General features: G+C 29.0%; 2 protein-coding genes across 4 annotated transcripts; one reads left to right on the plus strand and one right to left on the minus strand.

The window, feature by feature from the left end:
- Positions 1–2,866: 2,866 nt before the first annotated feature.
- Positions 2,867–8,747, plus strand: LOC135927450 (uncharacterized). 2 transcript variants are annotated; one of them, XM_065463427.1, is made up of 7 exons: positions 2,867–3,123; positions 3,271–3,651; positions 4,126–4,210; positions 6,911–6,990; positions 7,356–7,402; positions 8,388–8,493; positions 8,659–8,747. In XM_065463427.1, exons 1-7 carry the CDS (start codon positions 3,099–3,101, stop codon positions 8,682–8,684), a joined length of 750 nt encoding a protein of 249 aa, XP_065319499.1. In that variant the 5' UTR covers positions 2,867–3,098; the 3' UTR covers positions 8,685–8,747. The 2 variants fall into 2 exon arrangements, with proteins under 2 accessions (XP_065319499.1, XP_065319500.1); XM_065463428.1 differs by lacking the exon at positions 8,659–8,747 and having other exon boundaries at positions 8,383–8,488.
- Positions 8,748–9,124: 377 nt separating this feature from the next.
- On the minus strand, positions 9,125–21,661 carry LOC135927451 (dual specificity protein kinase CLK2-like). Of its 2 annotated transcripts, XM_065463429.1 has the most exons (12): positions 21,471–21,661; positions 21,239–21,428; positions 20,519–20,609; positions 20,243–20,306; positions 15,366–15,482; positions 15,162–15,252; positions 14,971–15,046; positions 14,438–14,532; positions 14,131–14,260; positions 13,980–14,062; positions 12,345–12,424; positions 9,125–10,090 (listed from the first exon to the last, which is right to left on the minus strand). In XM_065463429.1, the coding sequence occupies exons 1-12, from the start codon at positions 21,587–21,589 to the stop codon at positions 9,682–9,684; spliced, it is 1,545 nt and encodes a 514-aa protein (XP_065319501.1). In that variant the 5' UTR covers positions 21,590–21,661; the 3' UTR covers positions 9,125–9,681. The 2 variants fall into 2 exon arrangements, with proteins under 2 accessions (XP_065319501.1, XP_065319502.1); XM_065463430.1 differs by lacking the exons at positions 21,239–21,428; positions 21,471–21,661 and adding an exon at positions 20,954–21,104.

Genomic DNA, 21,661 nt, shown 5'->3' on the forward strand with positions numbered 1-21,661 from the left:
TTGATTAGGCTAAACAGTTTTTTTGAACGATTAGTTTGTTTTGATTCTTTGGTTGTCGTTATTATTTTGCGTTTTTTTCGCTCTTAATTTTTTAGACTTGTTTAACCCGAAGCAATATGGCGCCGGCTCTAAACAGCCAGCTGTTTTGTACTGAGTCGAATCTAGGAGCACATCCTTCAGTCAATTAAACAATTTCGATGTCAATCAAACACAATCTAAAATATACACAATTACGATTTTTTTTTTCAATTTATCGCAAATTAAAAATATTTGAAAAAAAAAAACTTATATTTTTTATTTTTTTAAAAAATCATTTTAAATTTTTTTTACAAAATATTCAATAACAAATTATTTTAATTTATTTTTTTAAAAAATAAAAAATTAGGTATAATAAAATAAAATAATCTATAATAAATTCCAATTTAAGTTTCATCATTTTTTCACAAATTTATCATAGGATCAATAGGTTAAATAAATCAAGGTAACGAATGAACGATTAATTAATGTGACAAAAAAAAAATTTAATTAATTAAAACTTTTTCAAATATCGAAAAAAAGTTTTAAATTAAAATATTACCTTAATTTCTTTTAAATAAAGACCTTTTGTTTCCTTCCTAATGAGCAAAAATCTTCAGGGCTGAGTTGATATTTTTCCGGATGTGAAATCTTGAGTCAGCTGTTTTTTAAGAGCCATTTAACAAAATAAAAACACAGAATATGGTATAAATAGAGAATACTTATAAGAAATAATTAAAATAAATATACAAGTCAAATGTTGTTTACCCGTTAAAGAATAAAAAAGGAATTTGTTTTTATGCTTTTATGTTAAATATACTCAGATCTTAGATGCAATTTTTCTAGACAAGTTTCCAAAGGATTGATCACGTTGAGGAAGAGATTAACCGGGAAAAAAAAGATTAAATGTGACAGGAGAAAGTTCAGATAAAGCTGTTCTATTACTTTCGACAAAATGGAGTGAGGAGGGGGGGGGGGGGGAGGGAATAATTGGTGGAGGAAGAACTCTCGAAGAATTGGGGAGGTACCTGAATGATGGAAAATTTTAGTGGAAATGGTGATGGCATTTTACAGGATAGCGCGGAGAAAGATAATTTGCATGGTTTAGAAGAAAAAAAGTTTCAGACCATTTATAAAAGAATGATAGCAGAACCTGGCTATGATCCTATGAGAATACGGGGAATTTTGGTTTATAAGTGAATCCTAAAAAAATCCTTCAAAAGAAATACTTTTTGGAAAACCTTCCCATTTTCTACGCAACAATTAGATTACATATGACATAATGTAATCTATCTAAAACAAAATCGTATAACATGTTTACGGAGAAAAAGGGGGGAGAATGAGATATAGTAAATTTATGAATATATATTATGCCCCGCCATTTTTCTAATTATTTTATATTAATTTAGTTTAAGGCCTGGTCCACTTTAACGCTACATTTGAAGGCTGTTTAAATGAAGCGTTTGAAATGTAAGAAAAGAAAAGAAAAGAAAAGAAAAGAAAAGAAAAAGAAAAGAAAAGAAAAGAAAAGAAAAGAAAAGAAAAGAAAGAAAGAAAAGAAAGCTTAAAATTATAGAATAATTTTTAAAATGTTTTGTCAATAATGTAGGTATAAATGTCAATAAAAATAAAGGAAGGAAATTTTTAAAACAATGAAAAAGTAATACTGTATTTTAATATTTTTTCAAAGGTGGATTAAAAAATTATTTTTTTTTGTTATATTATAATGACAATTTTATTTTCCTTTTTTTTTTTACAAAACCTGAAGCGAAATTATGGTCAAAAAATGTTTATAAAAAGTTTGATAAACAAGGGTAATAATAATTAAAATTAAGTTTGTAAATTTATGATACTACATAGCTGTAAAACTAGTGTTGTTCAAAAACCGGACGAATCGATTTTAAAACACGGCCCGAACTTTTAAATAAAATCCGGATCGAGTCGTGTCGGGCCTTGGAAATTTTTTTTTTAAATATATTTAAATTTATCAATTTCATATCTAATTTTTTTATGTAAAATCAAAATATTTGATATTATTTATTGAACTTATTATACGCCATATAACACATGCGTCTTTTATTTTGAGTAATTATAAAAATTAATTTATATATTTAAATGAGTTCGGGCCAGGCCGGGCCGTTAAATTTTCTTTAAAAAAAATTTCGAGTTCGGGCCGGGCTGGGCTTGAAAAATAAGACCCGATGCAGAGTAAACCAAAATAACAATATACGAGTCTAAAGATTTTGCCCATAGCTGGCTTAAATGCTTGGACATCTATTTGCCAAATATCGAAGCTTAACCATTATTACAGCTAAGACCCTAACCTAACCGGTTTGAAAAAATTAGCTTGTTAGCTGCTATTTTTAAAGTTTACCCTGCCCTCTTACACGATATTGTGAAATTAGAAATTTTTCAGAAATGTTTTCAGCCATTCTCACAGTCTCGATAAAATCAATGTTTTTAAGGGTATTTAAAATGCTATGTTTTTTTTTTAATTATGGAGAATGATTTATATTATAAACAAAAAAGGTTAAAAATAGGCATTTTTCGTTTTTGTTATTCCGTCAAATACCTACACTTTAAAAGTCGTAAAAAAAAAAATCCCTAACCCTCTTTACTCCATCTAAACAGTCGGCAGAATGGCAAAAATATTCTCTCTTACCAATCCAATTAATTCCCACCCCTCAGCCACATGTTTAACTAGGAGAATAATGTTGGAGACAATATCTAGACCTATTATCTATCAGCGAAGAGCTGGGAATAGGCAGGAAACTTTGATGATGGTGTGATATTGTATAGTAACATCTACCCTTTTTCTTACGCTTCAAAATATGCAGATCGATAGCCAAAGCTAGAACCCCTATTCTCGTTTTTCACGGTTAAGACTCCCCAGGCATTATGGAATGGACTCAGTAATAGAGCCAGATTCCTGAGATCTACAAATACTCCATTCAGACTTCAGCCCTCCGCACTCAGCCCTGATAATCTAACCCCAGGTGTGATGGCATTTGGGTTTACTAAAATTTCGAAAAAATGGGTGGGTTTAGAAGGAATGCTTAGCCCGTATTCTCTCTTTTCCGTCGATGGTTGCAGTATATTATAATTATAGTAAATCTCAATCCTTCTAACAATCATATTTATTATTTATTTTTTAATTTAATGTTTTTTCTTTTCTCATTTTACTTGATAATCTATGTATCGTGACAAATTTTCATATTGTATCTTAAATAAGTAACTTAATTAAATTGATGGAAGGTCAACTGGAGAATGTCGAAGAAGATACAAATGGCCCAAGGAAAAGTAAGAAGAAAAAAAAGAGTAAAAAGGGCGGAAAAAAGGACAGTTGCTTAAAGAACGAATCCGATGGTAGTGCAAGGAAAGATGGTATCGATGACAGTACGATAGTGGCACCCATACCGGCTATGTTTGTCCCACCGATTGTTGCGGATATCTACGAACAAAATATGTTACTGGAAAAAAAATCGAGTCGCGACAAAATCCCGTTGATATATCCCAACATAGACGCGATCAAAATAGATAACCCGGTGATTAGGGTGTCCGGAGAAAATATGCCTATTTTCGAAATCGAATCCCCGAAATCAGATGGTGAGCCAGTTATAACAGCTGACCATAAAAGCTTTCTTTCTTTCTTCTTTCTTTCTTTCTATTTTTATTTATTTTCGGAGAGGGGGTGTCTCAATGTCATTCAAACTTAGACTCCCGATTCATTTATTAAAATAACGGGCAAACATCGAAGCCAGCTGTTAATCAATGGCTCCCATTAAGGGGAATTTTGTCTAAATGCCTTCCACACATTTCGTCTAAATGTGATTGGCCAACTTCATTGGGTTCACTTCAAATATCTAGCTCGGTTTTTTTTATCTTACTGTCCTCACTGTAACTATAGTATTAGGATATATCTCCAACCCCTTTATGGGTTATATAAAGCGATAAGAGACGGTTAATAATTCTTAGATGTTCTAAGCTATGCATCTATAGTCAATACATTTTTAATGAACGATCGTCCTAATCATTGGTATTAAAGTCATTAGGGAGAGAGGGGTTACATAATTTTAAATAAATTTTATGTTTTGGCGGCCAACGAAACAGAAGCAGCTGGAAAACCGCGAATCTTGAAAGGGCGTTATCAACCTTTGGACGATGACGATGTCACTTTAATGATGATCGAATCCAAGTACAATGTTGTGATTTGATACCTATAAAATTAGGATTAACTTATTAGCAATTTCCCATTTAGTAATTATCATTTTTCACAAGAATGATACAATGAGACAAGTTTTTGGTAAATGAGAACAATATTCCCTCGACCAAATATTGCAGATAGAAAATTCCTGAAATTCCTGTTTCTCAACCTCGTAGGATTTTCCATCCTAATCTTATCATACTCTTGTATTTTTTTTCCCCACTTGAATTTTTTCTCGGCTTTTTTACATTTTAACAGAAAGCTTTCACGTAATATTATTGTTATGTCCAAAACAAATTTTTGAACACTAATTTAAATAATCCCCTTATATTCTTTTTTCCGCTATAACTAAAGTACACGGGTCCCTACGAAATTAGCGGGTGGTTAGTTCTATGTGATCTATGAATATAAACAAATTTTAAACTGAACATTTATTTCAAAACGGGACACTTGAATTTGTTCGAATTGATATATCGCGCTTAGGAGGTTATAATGAAAACTAAGAATATTTTTAATATGGTATATACAAACAAAAGAAAGAATTATTATTTTTTTTTAAATGACAGCTATGTCTCAGATGGGGTTGACAGGTTTAAAGAGTTAAGGGTTAGATAGAGCAATATAATATTAAAAGAAAAATTAGTCTGATATAAAAAATTTGATCGTTGTTTATAGTGCACAAAATTGAGCGTTTACGTTTAGCCGTGATTTTTTTAATAAAAAAAAATCGTCGATTTAAAATTTTAAATAAGTTTTCTAAAAAAAAGGATTTGTCTTTAAAAATTATATTATCGTCTGCGTTTTTATTTCTTTAATTTTGTAAATATTCCTTTCTTGGGATTATAAGTAAGTTATTTTATATCACATCTTTATATTAATATTAAAAGCGAAGAAATAAACAAAAAGTATTGAAATAGCAAACCTATTTCCGGTTTTTTAAAATGGTTGCTAACGCCAAACGGGAAAGGCCATTTAAAATGCATTATTTGTGCTTGCAAAGCAATGTTTGAAACGCTCAATTTGTGAGCGCTATTAGGCAGTATATCTATAAATGACACCCTTTTTCACAGATTTCTGAAATGTCTAAAAGTATTCGAATCCACGAAACAAATAAATTTCATTCGTGAATCTTAATTTATTTTTCTTTTTAAAAACAAAAAATTTTTTAATTTTTAAAATATAAAATTTAACTGCGTCTTAAAAAACTTTACAAATAATGCAGATTAAAAATTATTTAAAATAATCAAGGATTTTTATTTATTTTCATAAAAATTCTTATATAAACTACCGAGAGAAATGGAAGCGTTGTGGAGAGATTGAGAAGCAACATATGATTTTTCTTTTTCAATTTTTTTAAAATAAATTTTCTTCTTTATGAACTTATGAACTAATGAACTAACTCGTTATCAATAAAAATTAATATATTAAATTACGAACGAGAAAAAAAAGGTTTAATTAAAATTAATTATATTATTTTATGGTGCAACACAAATTTATGTTTAAAACGAATCCTGTCACATTTTATAGAATATTGATGGACAGACAGAACAGTCGTCAAGGGGGATCTTAAAATATTACCCGCAATTTTTCTTTAGCCTCCCAAAAGCGATAAAAAAAAAATATACAAATTTTAAATTTTTTTTTGGCATTGACATCTTAAATCCGCAAATCCCGGCCGGAATTTAAAGGTGGGCAGGACATAGAAAAAGTCGTGATGGGCATCCCCTAAATCTTTGATTTTAAATGTGATTAATTTTAAAAGGCTAAACTTAAATCTATAAATAAAAATTTTAAAAATGTATTCCCTATTTTATAGATAATTATAGTTCATAAGTGGTTCAGTAAATTTTAATGGATCTACCCCGATAAGAAAGAAAGAAAAAATAAAAATCCAATATTTTTTATTTTTATTAACACTTTTAAAAAATAAATTACAAAATGCTTATTTTCTTTGCATTATTTTAAGAGCTGGTCTGTCTTAACCAAAATGCTAAATCTATATAAATGTTAAAGTAAATTCATGAAAAAATAAATCAAGCAAATTATATGTCATGATCCAACTAAAAACATGTATAGCATAATGCAGATTGCTGAAATCGGTTATTTATAGAAGAAATAGATAGCCACAGAGGTTAGATGTAAGAATAAGAACATTAATTGACATTTGGGAATATTGAAAATATGATGGCCGGAAAATGAGTACAGAAAAAAATTTAACGGGCCGGGTCTGAGTTTTCGTAAAATTTTAACGGGAGCTGAAAGAGTGAAAAAAATTCATCGAGCTCACCTGAATGATCGGGTCGGTCACACGTGCGGGCCGGAATTCGTAGATATCTGATTCACATATAAGCCAATTGTGATTTAAAAAAATTTAATCGCAAATTCGTTATTGACTGGTAATTAGCCTTCCTTCAGATAACTATTACTTTGGTACAACTAGTTACCCAAGATGACCTAGCTTTTAGGTAAAATTAACTCAAACTAATTTAATTCAAGGTATTTAACTCATTATTTTTTAAGAATTTGCAAGTTATACCTAAAATTGCCGATTTTTGTTTGAAAAAATATGACAATTCAGAAATCCTTTATTATTTTTTTTTAAATAATGTATAACCGAAAGTTATTTTAACACTACTAAAAAATATATATTATATTTAAAACTTCTTCACTCACTATTATTATATAATATAGCAAGTTCACGCTTTCTCCCAAAGAATCAGGTCTTAGGGTAAGCCCATCGAAATTCGCTTTAAAGCCAAAACCGTCACAAGGTATAACTTGGTTTGATTTTATTTTTAGAGATACATATGTTTTATAACAAACGTGGTAGAATGAGGCATGAATCAATTAAGGTCAGTAAAAGCATTCTAAGTTTCCAATTCACGAATCCCATTATAAAAATAACTTACATTTTCTCCCCTGGTTCATCAAAAAGTTTTATCAAACAGCACTGTTTGAAAGTCAGCATATAATAGTCCTGTCAGAGGTATCCATTTTAAAATCGAATATTTTTAGTTTGTGGGGAGGGAGGCACCTACATTTGTGGTGGATCCAGGAGGATTTGTGATAAAACTGATGCTACTACAGATATTTTATTTAAAAAATGCATTTTACATTTGAAAATATTATACTTTAGGTGTTCTGACTAATGGCGAACCGATACAAAACCAACTAAATCATAAAGTAACGAATTTTTTTTTTCATTTAAATATATATTTATCAAGGAACGAACTAAATATATATAACACTTTACGAATAATCAATAATTGATATATTATAAATTTTTCTTATTCAAATTCCAAGTATTTTAGAATCAATACTTTATCTAAAAAAGTTTATCTTTTTTATGTATGTATACAATTGTTTAAACTAGAGATGCTCATTGTATCGTATCGATACTTTTAATTTTAACCGATACAAAAAATAATTAAACTTTGCATATAGAAATCGTCTACAGAGTATTATGGTGTTCTATATCCATTTTTAAAAAATTGTTCAGGAAGAGCATTTAAATAAAAGTATTACTTGTATTTTAAATAGATTACAATATAATATAATTGCAAACAGGTGACCCGGAAAAAAAGATATTTTTGCGGGTCCTGTTTCCTTCCAATAAAAAAAAATCTGTTCCTCCCGTTCTAAGTTTCGGCACAAAAATATCTATTTAATTCTACTACATTATCATATACCATGAAATAGAAAGGAGTTGTTTGTAAAGTTGCATTACGTTACACGAGAGTGCGATTAATACATCAAAAATGAATATCGAAAAAATAAGAATTGACCAGTAAATAAAAAAAACCAGTCAATATGTAAAATTTTAGCTACTTTACGGTTATGCTGTTGGAAATGTGCATTATATATTGAATTCTTAGTAGCACTATAGCAATTTAACAGCTTACAGTTTTTTAAAATCTGTTTATGAGATCAATTTTCCTTTATTAAAATCATTATCTCTTAGATTATTATTAGGAAACGAATCAAGGATAAAATTAATATAAATGAATAAAAACTGATCTTATAAAACAGATTTTTTAAATCTATCAGCTGTTAAATCGGGTTCGCAATGGCGCATAAAAACTTGCTATAAAATGAGACTCGACAAATAAACGAATAAAAGGTAAGGTATGATTTAGTTAAAATTATATTATTTGATGTAATAGTATAGAAGTCAGATATGGCGCTAATATCAACGACGTGCGACAAAGTCGACGATAATACCGAGCTAGAAATCAAATCCCAGCTGGGATCAATCTTGAATAACATAAGGAAAGGTTTATAAAGATATTCTTTCATATTAATCCTCTTTTTTTTTCCTTTAAAGCACATCTTTGCGATAAAAAAATGTAGATTAGAACCCAGAATAATATTAAAAAAGAAAGCATTAAATAAATCCTTTACATAAAAAAAAAAATATTATACTTAATATTTTTATAAAGAATATGTGAAGATCTTTGGGCGTTAATATTCATTCGGATTCAGTATCAACGTCAAGGCGATAAACGGAGGCGAATAAATATTTACCGGAAAAATAATATTTATACTATTTTGACGACATGTTTTCTCCCTAGAAGTCGATATTTTCAGAAAAAAAATATGTAGAATCAATTCGAAATAAACTGTTTAAGATAAAAGCTAGCGTTGCTAAAAAACCGGGTTCGGTTCGAGTTTAAACAACGGCCCGAATTAAGATTATAACCCAAATACCTAAAGATTTTGCTCATAACTGGCAGGAAAGCTTAGACATCTATTTGCCAAATTTCGATGCTTACAATAATATTACTTTAGCTAAAATATTAATCGGGCATTATAAGAACCACTAGTTGCAAGCTGACAAGGTTTAACACAATTTCACAAATTTTTACATTAATTTAAATCATCGTTTAATTCATAGATTTATTTATATTTGTGGCGTTCATTTTTTATATATATAAATTATCATAATATCAAGCAAGGGGTAGTTTACATGTGGGAAAAAAACACTAATATGTTAATATTCAAACGGGCGAAAAATAAAAACACAAAGATAATTTAATATTATGAAATGTTTTTTGATATCATGACAATTAAAAATATGATTTATTTATTTATTATACAAATTATATAAATTACACTATATTCCTTAGGTCTGAGAACGAATTATAAAAAATAGTTATATATTTTCTATTTTATCACTATTAAAAATGAATGATTTTTGTAAAGTTGGTGGGCACATAATAAAAATAACCGCGTTAAACAATAAAAAAAAATGACTCAAGGGTCTACGATTTAAAACATTTTCCACAATTATTCTAAAAAATATATATTTTTTTTTTATTGTATATTATTTTTAAAAAAATAAAATATTACGACCATAATTTAAATCATCGTTTCAAAAATTGTATTTCAATGGTTGATTATATTTAAGATTCAAGGCACCTTCCACGAGGCGCTAACAATCGATCCCCTTAGATCCTTTCCGTTCAGGTTTCTTCCCGACTTTCGGTAGATGGTTTAGCACTATTTTGATCACGCTTTTCGCGTGGTTCATCCTCCGCCTTAATCTTATCTTCAGACCTCGCAGGACTCCCCTCACTTTCCTCTTCCCCCCCTTTACTATTCCCGCCGTTCTTTCCGTTCGCCAACGGCAAGATTTTACTATTTTTATCTGCTCCCAACTTCCGGAAAAACGAATGTTTAAGAAGTTCCCCAAGAGTGGGTCTTTGGGCCGGTTCGTATTCGAGGGATAGGTAAATCAAATCGAACAGCTCCAAGTGATCGGGAGCGTTAGTTTGCGGGTAACGCATGAGGGGTTTGCAATTTTCTCGCACGTAGCGACCGGCCGAGCTGTACTCGTCCCAATCCAAGCGGCCATGGTAGAAATATTTGGTTCTTGTTTGTTTTTTTCCAAAAAAAAATATTTTTTAAATAAAATGTATGAGCATATTTTCAAATATTATATAAAAACTAGCAATGAGCATTCATTGTATATGATAATCGAAAACTTGGATATAGTTTAAAATTGGTTTTGGTCTGGGCCTATTGTTTAAAAAAAATCATTTCGGTTCAGGCTATGGTAAAAAGTTTAAATTATGTAACGTGAAGTAGGATGAAAAAATGTCAACTATTTAAAACAAAGTTATTATATTTTATATAACCAAAAAATAAAGTATCACAAAAAAAAAATTTGACTGATCTTGACAGGTAGCAATCTAATCTGATTAATTTCGCGTATAAATGGCATCAATCTAAATCCAAATATCCGGAATAATCGCGTGCAAACAATAGTGAGTCTGTGGATGTGCAGCGTGGAAGGCGACGTTGGGGATGTGTTAATTAAAACAGCGATTCGCAGATTGAATTTAATTAAATGGCTTGAAGCCAAATTTATGATATTCGCTCATTGTATTTATCCTGGGCGAGTTAACGCTTCCAATATTTTACTATTTTCTATCAACACCATTTTCCTGTCAATGGTTAATGAATTGAAGGACAATACCAATGACAAGACCGTACCTTAAGAAGTCAAATAAATTCAGAATGGGCCAAAAGTGCTATATGCGTTGCTTTTCAAGAGAGCAGGATGATTGGAGGAAGTAATTTGAAATACAAAATGCACCATTAGAGCAAAGAGTGGACTGGTTCATTGTAGGCATCAGTATCAATTTGAGGCCAAGAGAGGAATGTTAAAGGAGGGCATATGTTATAATCAGCAATTATATCATCGCAAATATGATGCAATATATATATACTGTATATTTTGTATTTGCAAGATACATATTTTAGTGATTTCTTTTCATCATGCATCTTTTTACCAATCGTATCAACAGGGAGGAAGAGAAATAAAATAATTATAATGTTACCAAGGTGAATGTCGATGATAACATTTTACGAATTGTACGAGTAAGGAAGAGATTAAAAAATAGTAAAATTAATGAAATAAATAGAATATTTGATGACTAGAAAATCATTGTAAAACAAATTATGGTAATTCCTGTATATGACATTAAAAAGTATTATCAGATGGGAGAGCTATTGGGTCAAATCACGTGTCGAGGAATATATGGTTGCACAGGCAGAATTCAAATGGTGTTAACTATTTAAACAAGGCTTCTTTTATTCATCTATGTATCACAAAAAACTGTAAATCTTCTTTGTACCAATTACGATTAGAAATTTCTAATAAACAACAAAACCGTTTATATAAAAAATACATAACACTCGTGGAAATAAATTACTAATATACAAAATATACATTACTCATAATAATTCCCAATTGTAACATCTCCCCTCCTTTAACACTCCTTTCTAGGCCTCAATTGATCCTGATGCCTACAATAGATAGCTCTCTGTCCTAACGTTGTATTTTGCATTTCCAACGACTTCCCCCTCCCTTTCAATCGTCCAACTAAACTTTCCCCTGAACAGTAGTAACGTATATGCCTCTAGACCCTGAATTTATTCAATTTAATAACATATCCGACCTTGTCATTGGTAATAATACAATTCGTTAACCCATTGAAGGGGAAATGGTGTTAATGGAAAATAACGAAATAGATAATGAAGAAGATATTGGAAACATGAACAAACTTAGGATAAATAAAATAAACGAATATAAAATTTGTCAAGTCATTTAATGGCATTAAGTTCGATCCGCAGATTAGTGAAGTTGGGGAACGGGTTATGCCTTTTAATAAACGCAAAATACGCCCTAGAACAGGTCCTATCTCAAAAGATGGACTGCCCCACTTGCTCTAACAGTCAAACCTTCCCGCATCCATTGACTCATCTAAATCTTCAAAGCCACAACATACCTTGGGTGAATCCTCCACTATGAGGATCGACCCAATTGAACATAATGAGGTTTTAAATCGGGGATGGCCTACTTGCTGTAGACTACTGTTTGCAGATGATTATTCTGGATATTTGGGATTCAGTTGACGCTATTTATGCTAGATTAACCGGATTAGATCGCTACCTGGCAAGATAAGCCATTCCAGCATCTTATTTGTCAGACAGTGGTTGGGGCTTAAGCCAATAAGTTATTAAAATATGTGTTATAAAGATATGAATGTGTTGGGAAAGAAATTGAATAAATGGTAAACAAAAAAAATCATGAGTAAATTAACTTGAGAGAATCATTTACTTTGTTCTGCGACACATTCTGTAAGGTATTTGGCCCAAAATTCGCTCCATCATTCCCAAGTGTTCCCTATTGTCGTGAGTCTATATAAAATCATAATATAATTATTTTTTTATACCTAAGATTATAAACTAAGATCTATATTTTTGATGACATTTAGCAATTGCATTTTACATTACCATTCCAGTGCACACAAATTGAACGTTTCAATGCAGCGTTTCAAAAACGCAAATAATGCATTTGTTTAAATTGGACAACAATTATTCTTTTGTTTTAAATTTAGACGTTTCATGTTAAAAAAAATAAAAATTAACGGTTCAATTTAAGTTTACATTTTTTTTTATTTACGTTTTGGAAAGCTGCGTTGAAATGTTCAATTTGTGCGCACTTTTCTGCCATATTTTGATTCAATTTGTATCAGAATTCTAAATCTTTCACTGTTGATGTTATGTTCAGCCAACGATTATGTGAACGTTTTCCTTTGAGCAAACCGCTACGCAAGATGTGATGAGCAAGGATATGTAAGCTATAACTCTGCAATGGGTGGGTTTTACCCAATAAGCCCCAACTCAATCGTTGTTTTATAAAAAAAATTAATCCACACAACACTAGTTTTTTTTTAAAAAAATTCATCCTCTCACCCTCCCATTTGCCTAAAAAAATCGGTTTAACCCACCTGCTCACCATATGTTCAAAAATAATTTTAATGGCTGGTTTGGCTCTTTATTTATATTTTAAATTAAGTTTATAAAATATTATGACTTTAAAAAATGTGTGTTCCGCTCATTTCGCCTAAAAGAATATTTAAAATTTACCCGTTTATTGTTTTAAAAATATTTTAACCAGTTAATCCCCAGCCCAATAATTAAAACATTTTAGCCTGCTTACCCAGGCCCACCTGGTGAATGGGCGGCTAAAAACCCACCAGTTGCAGACATCTAATGCTAGAGGTCTGTAATTATATTGAACTCAGCTGTTAAGGACATCATTGTCTACTATACTATACGACACGTCTTTAACATTTCCTCTTAATGTTAATGACGAACTTTGAGTATGCACAGTTTCTAATGCATTATAAATCTGTCCAGATATTAATATCGTTGGTGAATAAAGCAGCCAATAAAAATCTCTTATTTTATGATTTTGTATTTTTTTTAATGAACTTCTGTATTATTAATATTTTTTTTATAATATTATTTTCGTACTTTTATGTGAAAATTAGGTAAATTTAAATATAATTTTTAGATCTGAAAAAGGTTAAAAAATAATAACTGGAAAGAAGGTATATCTTCTTTAAAACCCATTAACAATTATTATTATTTCGAAATAATTATAAAAGGTAGTAAGTTCGAGTGCGAATGATCAATAAGTTAACACTGATAGTTTCCAGTTAAAAATTTTTTCAGGAAGAGAAGCAAGAAAATTACTAAAGAAAACATCAAGACCATTAGTAGAGTATCTATGATAGTGGCTTTAAAAAAAAGTGGTATTTGGTGCAACTCTTATATTTCAGGTAATGTGATATATTGATTGAGATAATTAAGCAATCAATACAGTGAATGAGTCGACTGATTTACAGCTGGTAACATGGAATAAATATATTAAAAATTGATATTCTAAATGATATAAATAAGTTACTTGGAACAACGTTAGCCCATTATACAATTCAAAGAGTATAGCTCCTATGCTCCAAACATCGCAAGAATGAGACCATCCCAATTCTAACAAATTTAAAATTTGAATTATAGAAAGAAAAAAATTATTTTTAAAATTATATCTTTTCAAAAACCTAAAATGACTTCCGGAGCTCTGTAATGCCTAGTGGATATAATGGTGCTGTGGTGCTCATCGTCAAAGGTGGCGGATCCAAAATCGATTAGCTTAATCTGCGAATTCTTAACGACCCTATACTTCTTACCCTATTTTTTTGATAGGGGGGAAAAATAAGTTTTTATTTGATTAACGCCAAAAAAAGTGAAGGCATGACGATGATTACAAAAAAATTCTAAGATAAAATAAATGATTTTATATATTTTACTAATTTTTCCTAAATCATTCATAATGCAAGAAGAAGAATATATATATATATTTAAAACTGTTTTGGGATGTATTTCAATGTCGTATTCTGAGTTAACAAATAACATGTTTTCGGGTTTGAGGTCGGTATGTGACAATTGGTGGTCGTGCAAAACTTTGATCATATATATTATTTTTTTAATCAAATTAATCAAAACTTTTGAATAATGTGACTTGGTATCGGGATGATCTTAGAAAATCGTCGACTTAGAAAGTTTCAAAATATTTGAATTCAGAGTAAGATAAAAACAAGATTAGGATCCCTATAAATCATCGTAAATACGTACCCTAAATTTTATTGCCACGTTAATAAATCATAATATCCCTTCCTCGGGGAAAAATATGTAGAGCAAACACATGTTTATAATTTGTTTTTTTATTTACTTGAAATTGCTTAAATTATTTTAGGAAACAATGTCGCTCATTAAAATAAACATTTATCGTTTAAAAGGTTAATACAGTATGGATTAGCTTCGAATCATTTATTAAGATAGGAATTAATTGGTGTGTATATATAAATATCTTTGAATTAAATTAATGATAAATATTGTACATTTAACTGCTCGGCATAGCTGTTGACCGATGTGTCTAACGTGGTCCAGGGGGTAGGATTGATAATTATTTTGTTTCTAATTATTAAAAAAATATTTTTTAAAAAAAGTATCGTTAAATAATCAATATAACGAACGTAACGGAATATTTAAAACTCCTCGGGGAAAAAAAGCAAGTTATAAAAAGATTTACCAGGAATTCGAATACACTAAGACCCAACATTTCAAAGAGTATGCATATGTGACCATGATAGTTCAGCCAATCTAACATTTTTACACACAAACTAAAAAAATAAAAATTAATTTATAAATATAAACAATACTATTTATTCATATTGGTTGGTATTCAATACTATTTATTCATATTGGTTGGTATTTAAAAAAATTTTTTTTTTACAATTTTCCTTGTGGATCCCGTTTGGCGATGTATTTTAATACGTTGATTTCTAACTTGGCCGCTTCCCTATACTTCTCAACATTCTTTATTATTTTCAAGGCGGCCATATTTTCGTTACTGAAAAATAAAATATTTTATTTTTCGAAAATATAAAAATTATAATAATGTTTGAAAAAAAAGTATCGCCTTAAATTACCACCAGTGAGTTCCCGGATATCTTGACTAAACTTAGAATATGGTAAATTAATGAATTTTCTGATTTGAATCAAAAACAAATGTGTAGGGGAGGAAGAGCAGCATTTAGGGTTAGCAAAAATGGTGTATTTTTTTAAGAGTTCTGAAAAAATAACTCCAGGAGGATAAAACGATTAAAATCAACATATTCATCTTTATTACAATTTTTCTATGAAATTTATGAATAAATTATTGCTAAAAAGCATATTGGATCGACTAAAAATATACAATCATATGTAATCCATTAATATTTAATATTTGGGTCATTTTTTTACTAATTTTTGTAGAGTAATAAATTCAAAAAATAATTTTAGTGTTAACAATGATTTCAATTTTTTTTTTTATTTAAACTAGAAAACAATAAGATAATCAAAATATTAAATATCAACATTTATTTATTAAACAAGGGTAAAATTAAAATATTTAAAATTATAGATCTTTTGTATCATCTTAAATTTAATTAATTATAATAATTTTTTATAGGTGTTTATTTTAAAAAAAAATCAATTTCAAGATTTATTCAATTAAAAATCGTTTTTATTAATTAAATTTAGCATATAATTATTATAACTTATATGCAAGAAAATATAGCAAAATAATATAATTTAGAAGCAAAAATGAAATTTGATTTAAATCGTCATTTTTATTCAAAAAAAACCAGAGTTGAAAAAAATCTGATTTTATTAAAAATATTTTTGACCAAATTTTACCTTAAAATATCTTCTTATACAAGTTAAATTAGCTTGCTTTCATAATAGAAAAAAAATATAAATAAATAACATTTTATATAATAACTTTTGAATTACAACACAGAATTTATATACGAAAAAAAAAAATTCATTTTTAATTTATCTTTAAATTTAAAAAATATAAATAAATAGATATTAACTAAAAAAAAAATAATCATTTAATCATAATTTTATTACAAATATATTGAATATCGGTCGAGGTTATAACCCCCCTACTAAAAAAAATGGAAGCTGAAATAAACTCCCAAAATAAAAATTAACAAAAAATTAAATTCTAAAACAAAAATACTTTCAAATTTACAAAAAAAATAAAACCTAGACAAAAAAAACCTCGTAATTTTCAATTTCGAAAAATATTTCCTAGAAAAACAAAATACAAGCGAAAATTTAATATAAAAAAAATGTTGGGATGATTTTTTTTTCCCTAAATAAAATTATATTAAAATCAAACTGGTAATTTGGGGGAGGGGAGGAGATTTAGACGGGTATAATTCAAATAAGTTTATAAATAATGGTAGTTTCGTTTAATTTCACCGAAAACTGTATATCTGATATAAGGTCTTGACAGGTATCAGGTGTTCGCTGCTCTGCACTTGGAAATGACCAAACGTCGATCCCGTACAGGAAGGCGAGGATTTCTTGGAAAATATTGTCATCTTGAGCCTCGAAATTCCGACAGGCCCAAACCTTCCTGTCAACTATGGGGAAAAAATCTCCAAGCTCGGATAATTTACTACTTTTGGCTAAAATCTAGAGTTAGCCATGCCTTACAAATCAGGCTAAATCAAGCCGTTAAAACACTGGCGTAATGCGACCAATGACATATAATAATACCTAGACTGACGATTCATTCATTAAATAAGCGTCGTTAAAAGCAAATCAGCTGGACCCGCCATTTTGGTAACCTTTATAATAATTATTTTCATGTTAAAAACTAATATTAAATTGATAACTTACTTACTTATTATCTCGATGAACAGGCAATTCTTTAATAAAGTGTGCATCAGATATAATATAAAATTAGGCTCTCGTTTAAAATTTTAATATTTATTACAGTAACCAAGATGGCGTCTCTAGCTGATTTGTATTGATGTACACTTTTAATGAATGAATCGTCAGTCTAGGTATTATTATATGTCATTGAATGCGACTAATTTTATTTTAAAATCATTTTCTCGTGCAGATCTAACAAAGGAAATCAAATTTTGGTTCCTTTTATGAATTTATTATTATTATTATGAGAATGATATTAATTATAGTATACCATCATAATATAACTAAAAACAAACCAGATAGGGGTTTCGCAAATACCAGATTCGATATTGAAAAAAAACCGGTAAATCTCGGTCTTGATCAATATGGGCACGTGGGTAATAAAAAAAAAGTTCTTGTTTAATTTAATCTATATAGATCTTATTTAAATATAAACCTGGCAAGTAATTTTTTTTCTAAGTAAATAAAATTGAATGATTTAGCCTAAATTTAGGGCTTAGTCACCTTTTGGTAAAAATTTTCATTTTGTTGCTTATCAAGGAAAATAAAATAATATATCAAAAAATTAAACTAAATAAAATTAAGGTCCAAATATTAAATAATGTAAGAGAACGTCAGCAATTTTTGATTGATTTGAGAACAAAATTGGCAGATATCAGTTAAATACAAGTCGGAAAAAAAGTAAATCCACTATAAAAAAAAGGATAATAAATTGAAAAAAAAACATATTTACAAATTGCATTAAGCATTCTAGTATAGCCCTAATGTGTGTTAGACCCTGTTGGTAAATTAAGTTTTATAAAATTACAGTATTCTAAGGGCTAAGACCTGATTTGGGCTAGGGTAATTTACATTGCTTGATATGCCTAAGTTGGACCCTGTTGGTAAATGGAGTTTTATAAAATTACAGTATTCTAAGGGCTAAGACCTTATTTGGGCTAGGGTATTTTACATTGCTTGAAATGCCTAAGTCGGACCCTGTTGGTAAATGAAGTTTTATAAAATTACAGTATTCTAAGGGCTAAGACCTTATTTGGGCTAGGGTAATTTACATTGCTTGATACGCCTAAAATAGGCATAGTATGCAATTTCTTTTTACCAGTTAAATATACATTAAAATTACGAATCAGTTTAATTATTGATTTTTTTTTGCATTGGTTCAAATTAGCTCATAAATAAAAATATCGGATTGCCATGAATGGGTTATAAGAATAGTTTTGTGTGAATATTAGCATAAATATTGCATCAGATTAGTATAAAATTATGGATTGGCACAGTTCCTGGTAAAGATGAAGCATTAATTTTAAACCGATTATCCATGACATTCAAAGGATTGATATTTAATATGCCCTTTATTTAAGAGAACGCAAGAAGTTGGACAAATCAAGATTTTTTTTCCACTTGAAATGTTTAAATTTAAAAGGTTAGGGTTGGCATGATATAATAAATTTGATTAAAATCTTAAGTAAAAGATTCGTTTCAATAAGAATCATCATTTAAATCAATTTACCTTCTTTTTTGCTTGTAAGTAAAAAAAATAAGTCTCTATTTTAATTCTAGTGATTTGCATTGTAATTTAAAGCAGAGACCTGCAGGTCCAACCCTAAGCCCAGGCCATATTTTAATTTTTTAAAAAATATACCCAAATCAAGCCTGAAATTTTCTTTTTTAAAAAAATATTTAGGCCAGGCCTAAAAAAACCCCAGCAGCAGTATATTTTACATCTCCATTAGATGCTGTAAAAATTAAAAATAAATATATTTCAAATAAATCTGGGCCGGGCCTAAAATCTGAGCCAGACTATGCAAATGGTATATCTGCGGGTTTTTGATTTAAAAGTCAAATTTTTCAATTTGCACTGATTTAAATAAATAATGATATTCAATATTCTTAACACTAATAAAAGTAATTCACGGAGTTTATAATAATATTAATAGCTAATAATGGCTATTTAAAAAATATGGTCCAGGCACAGCCCGAGCATATTTTTTTTAAAATAAGATATGCCCCAGCTCGGTGGACGGGGCTGCAGGTCTCTGATATAAATATTTTACTAACATGAAACTAAAATATTAGATATTGTTAACATTAAAATTGTGTTTTGATTTATTGGAGTCTTTTATGGTCAACCCAATAGATCTTTACAACCTTTCCTCAGGAGTCATTTTTTCCCAGAGGAGGAGTGGATTGGGACCAATATAAATATATTTGTGTATGTTTAAACTAAAAAAAAAATTGTTAAAGAATTATATTACTGGATATTTAGCCAAATATAATGTCAATTTTAATTTCCCTTATCTGAACCAAATGCCATGACTCATTTCAAGGATTTTATTATAAAAAAAATCTTCCTCTCAACTCAAATAATATCATTACACTCCATTATCAAAGTTGGGTTGAATTTATAAAATAAACTTAAAATATGTAGGGGCCATTTGGTCCAGTTAGCTGACATAAAGAATACAGAAAAAGATGATTTTGGCACAAGGTCCAAGTCTAAGAAAATGAGCGTAAAAATTTACAGCGAAAATAATAAGAGGCCAATCCTAGCAAAAAAAATTCATTAGGGCTAGGCCAGGCAATATTTTTAAAATAGATTTTGGGTCATATTAGCCGAAAGGTAATACGGGTTAGGCCAATATATATCAGAGGAGCTGGTTGTATTGCAGGAATAATATAATCCCTATAAAAACCCCAAGAAGATTCTTGTTGGGCCCCCCATAACTTGAGGCCTAATGAGACCCTTAAATGTGCAAAAAATTGTCTTGAGATCCCACAGGTGATGGGTGCTGTGGGGGAATCTATTATGCCTCTTATCTCTAGTGACATTGACTAAAAAAAGTGGAATTGGTAAAATGAATATATAAATTATATAATATAAATTTATAGTCTAAATGTTACTTGTCTTCCCTGACTTTGACAACCTTACCAAATGTTCCTTCTCCTAAAGTACTCAATATTTCATCTGATTTATGTTTAGGGGATAAAAATTTTAAAATATTGTTTCATAAAAAACTATAAGAATAAACTATTTTTAAAAGAAAGTAAGCTAAATTTTGAAAAATTGACAAGAAAATTTTCTTATGAAAAAGTTTCAAGAAAAATTGTTTTTTTAATAATAAAAAAAATCCATGTCTTAGAGTAAAATCATATAATTAAGCATAAATTATATTGTACATCTATCTTGAAGCCAATCTCCGTTATGATAAATTAAATGTCCTTCTTTGTCATCGTCAACACTTCCTTTTCTTTCTGACTTTTCACGCTTCTTAACATAATTTTATAACCCACCAATCAAATCAAAAAACAAGTGTTCATTTTATAATATCCATCCACAGGGTATCCAGAAGGCAACACCAGGTAGTAGCATTTCCCAATTTATCATAACACAAATGTTCACGCATGATTTTTTATTATTTTTTAAGTTTGGCAGGAGGGCGTATTTATGTTTTTATGTTGAAAGACAATGGGACAATTATATGGATTCAAGAATTATATAATCATTTTTTTACAAGTAAATTATAATATATATATAAATAAGTAATAGGATAATATCAGATGTAAGAGATTATATAATTATTGGAATAGTTTTCAAAATCTAAACTAACTTACCCTATAATAAGAATTTTCATAAAATTTAGAATATACTCTTGTGTTGTATCTTTCATATGCAATTGGCATAATTAAAGATTAATTAAAACCACTCTACATATTATTTAAAATTTACATGCAAATTATTTAATTTAGTTTATCCTTCTCATTTATTTTTTTAATGTAAAGCAAAACAGAAAAAAACAATAAGATTTGTAATTTTTTAAAAAAATAAATGCATCTCAAAATTTTAAATAATTCAACAGGTGCATAATTTTAAATTATGTAACATAATTTAATTATAACTTTTTCACTAATCGTGGATCGAGTTTTGTGTTTATGCCTTTTGTGCCGGTGTTTGTGTCGTTTAGAAGATGTGGTTGATTGGTCATTATCTGAGTGTTGCTTTTGTGAATTACTAAAATCATTATATTTGGAATCACGTGAATATTTTTGTTTATGCCTTCTGTGTTTATACTTGTGAGCATTATGGTGACTAAAATTTAATTTTTATTAAGATATTTAAATTAAATTTCACTTTGATTCGTCTTGACTTTCATCGTCATGTTGATGATTATATGATCGAGGAGAATGACTGTGAGAACGTTTATAAGACCTTGGCATGTCTAACAAAGTTTCAGTGATATAAGTTAACATGTATATGTATGTATATCATTAAAATATTTATTTGGATCTTATCATTTTTGTTAAGCTATTCAAAAAATGGCA

The sequence above is a fragment of the Gordionus sp. m RMFG-2023 genome, chromosome 3, assembly GCF_954871325.1.
Source record: "Gordionus sp. m RMFG-2023 chromosome 3, tfGorSpeb1-WG-v2, whole genome shotgun sequence".
Lineage (NCBI taxonomy): Eukaryota > Metazoa > Nematomorpha > Gordioida > Chordodea > Parachordodidae > Gordionus > Gordionus sp. m RMFG-2023.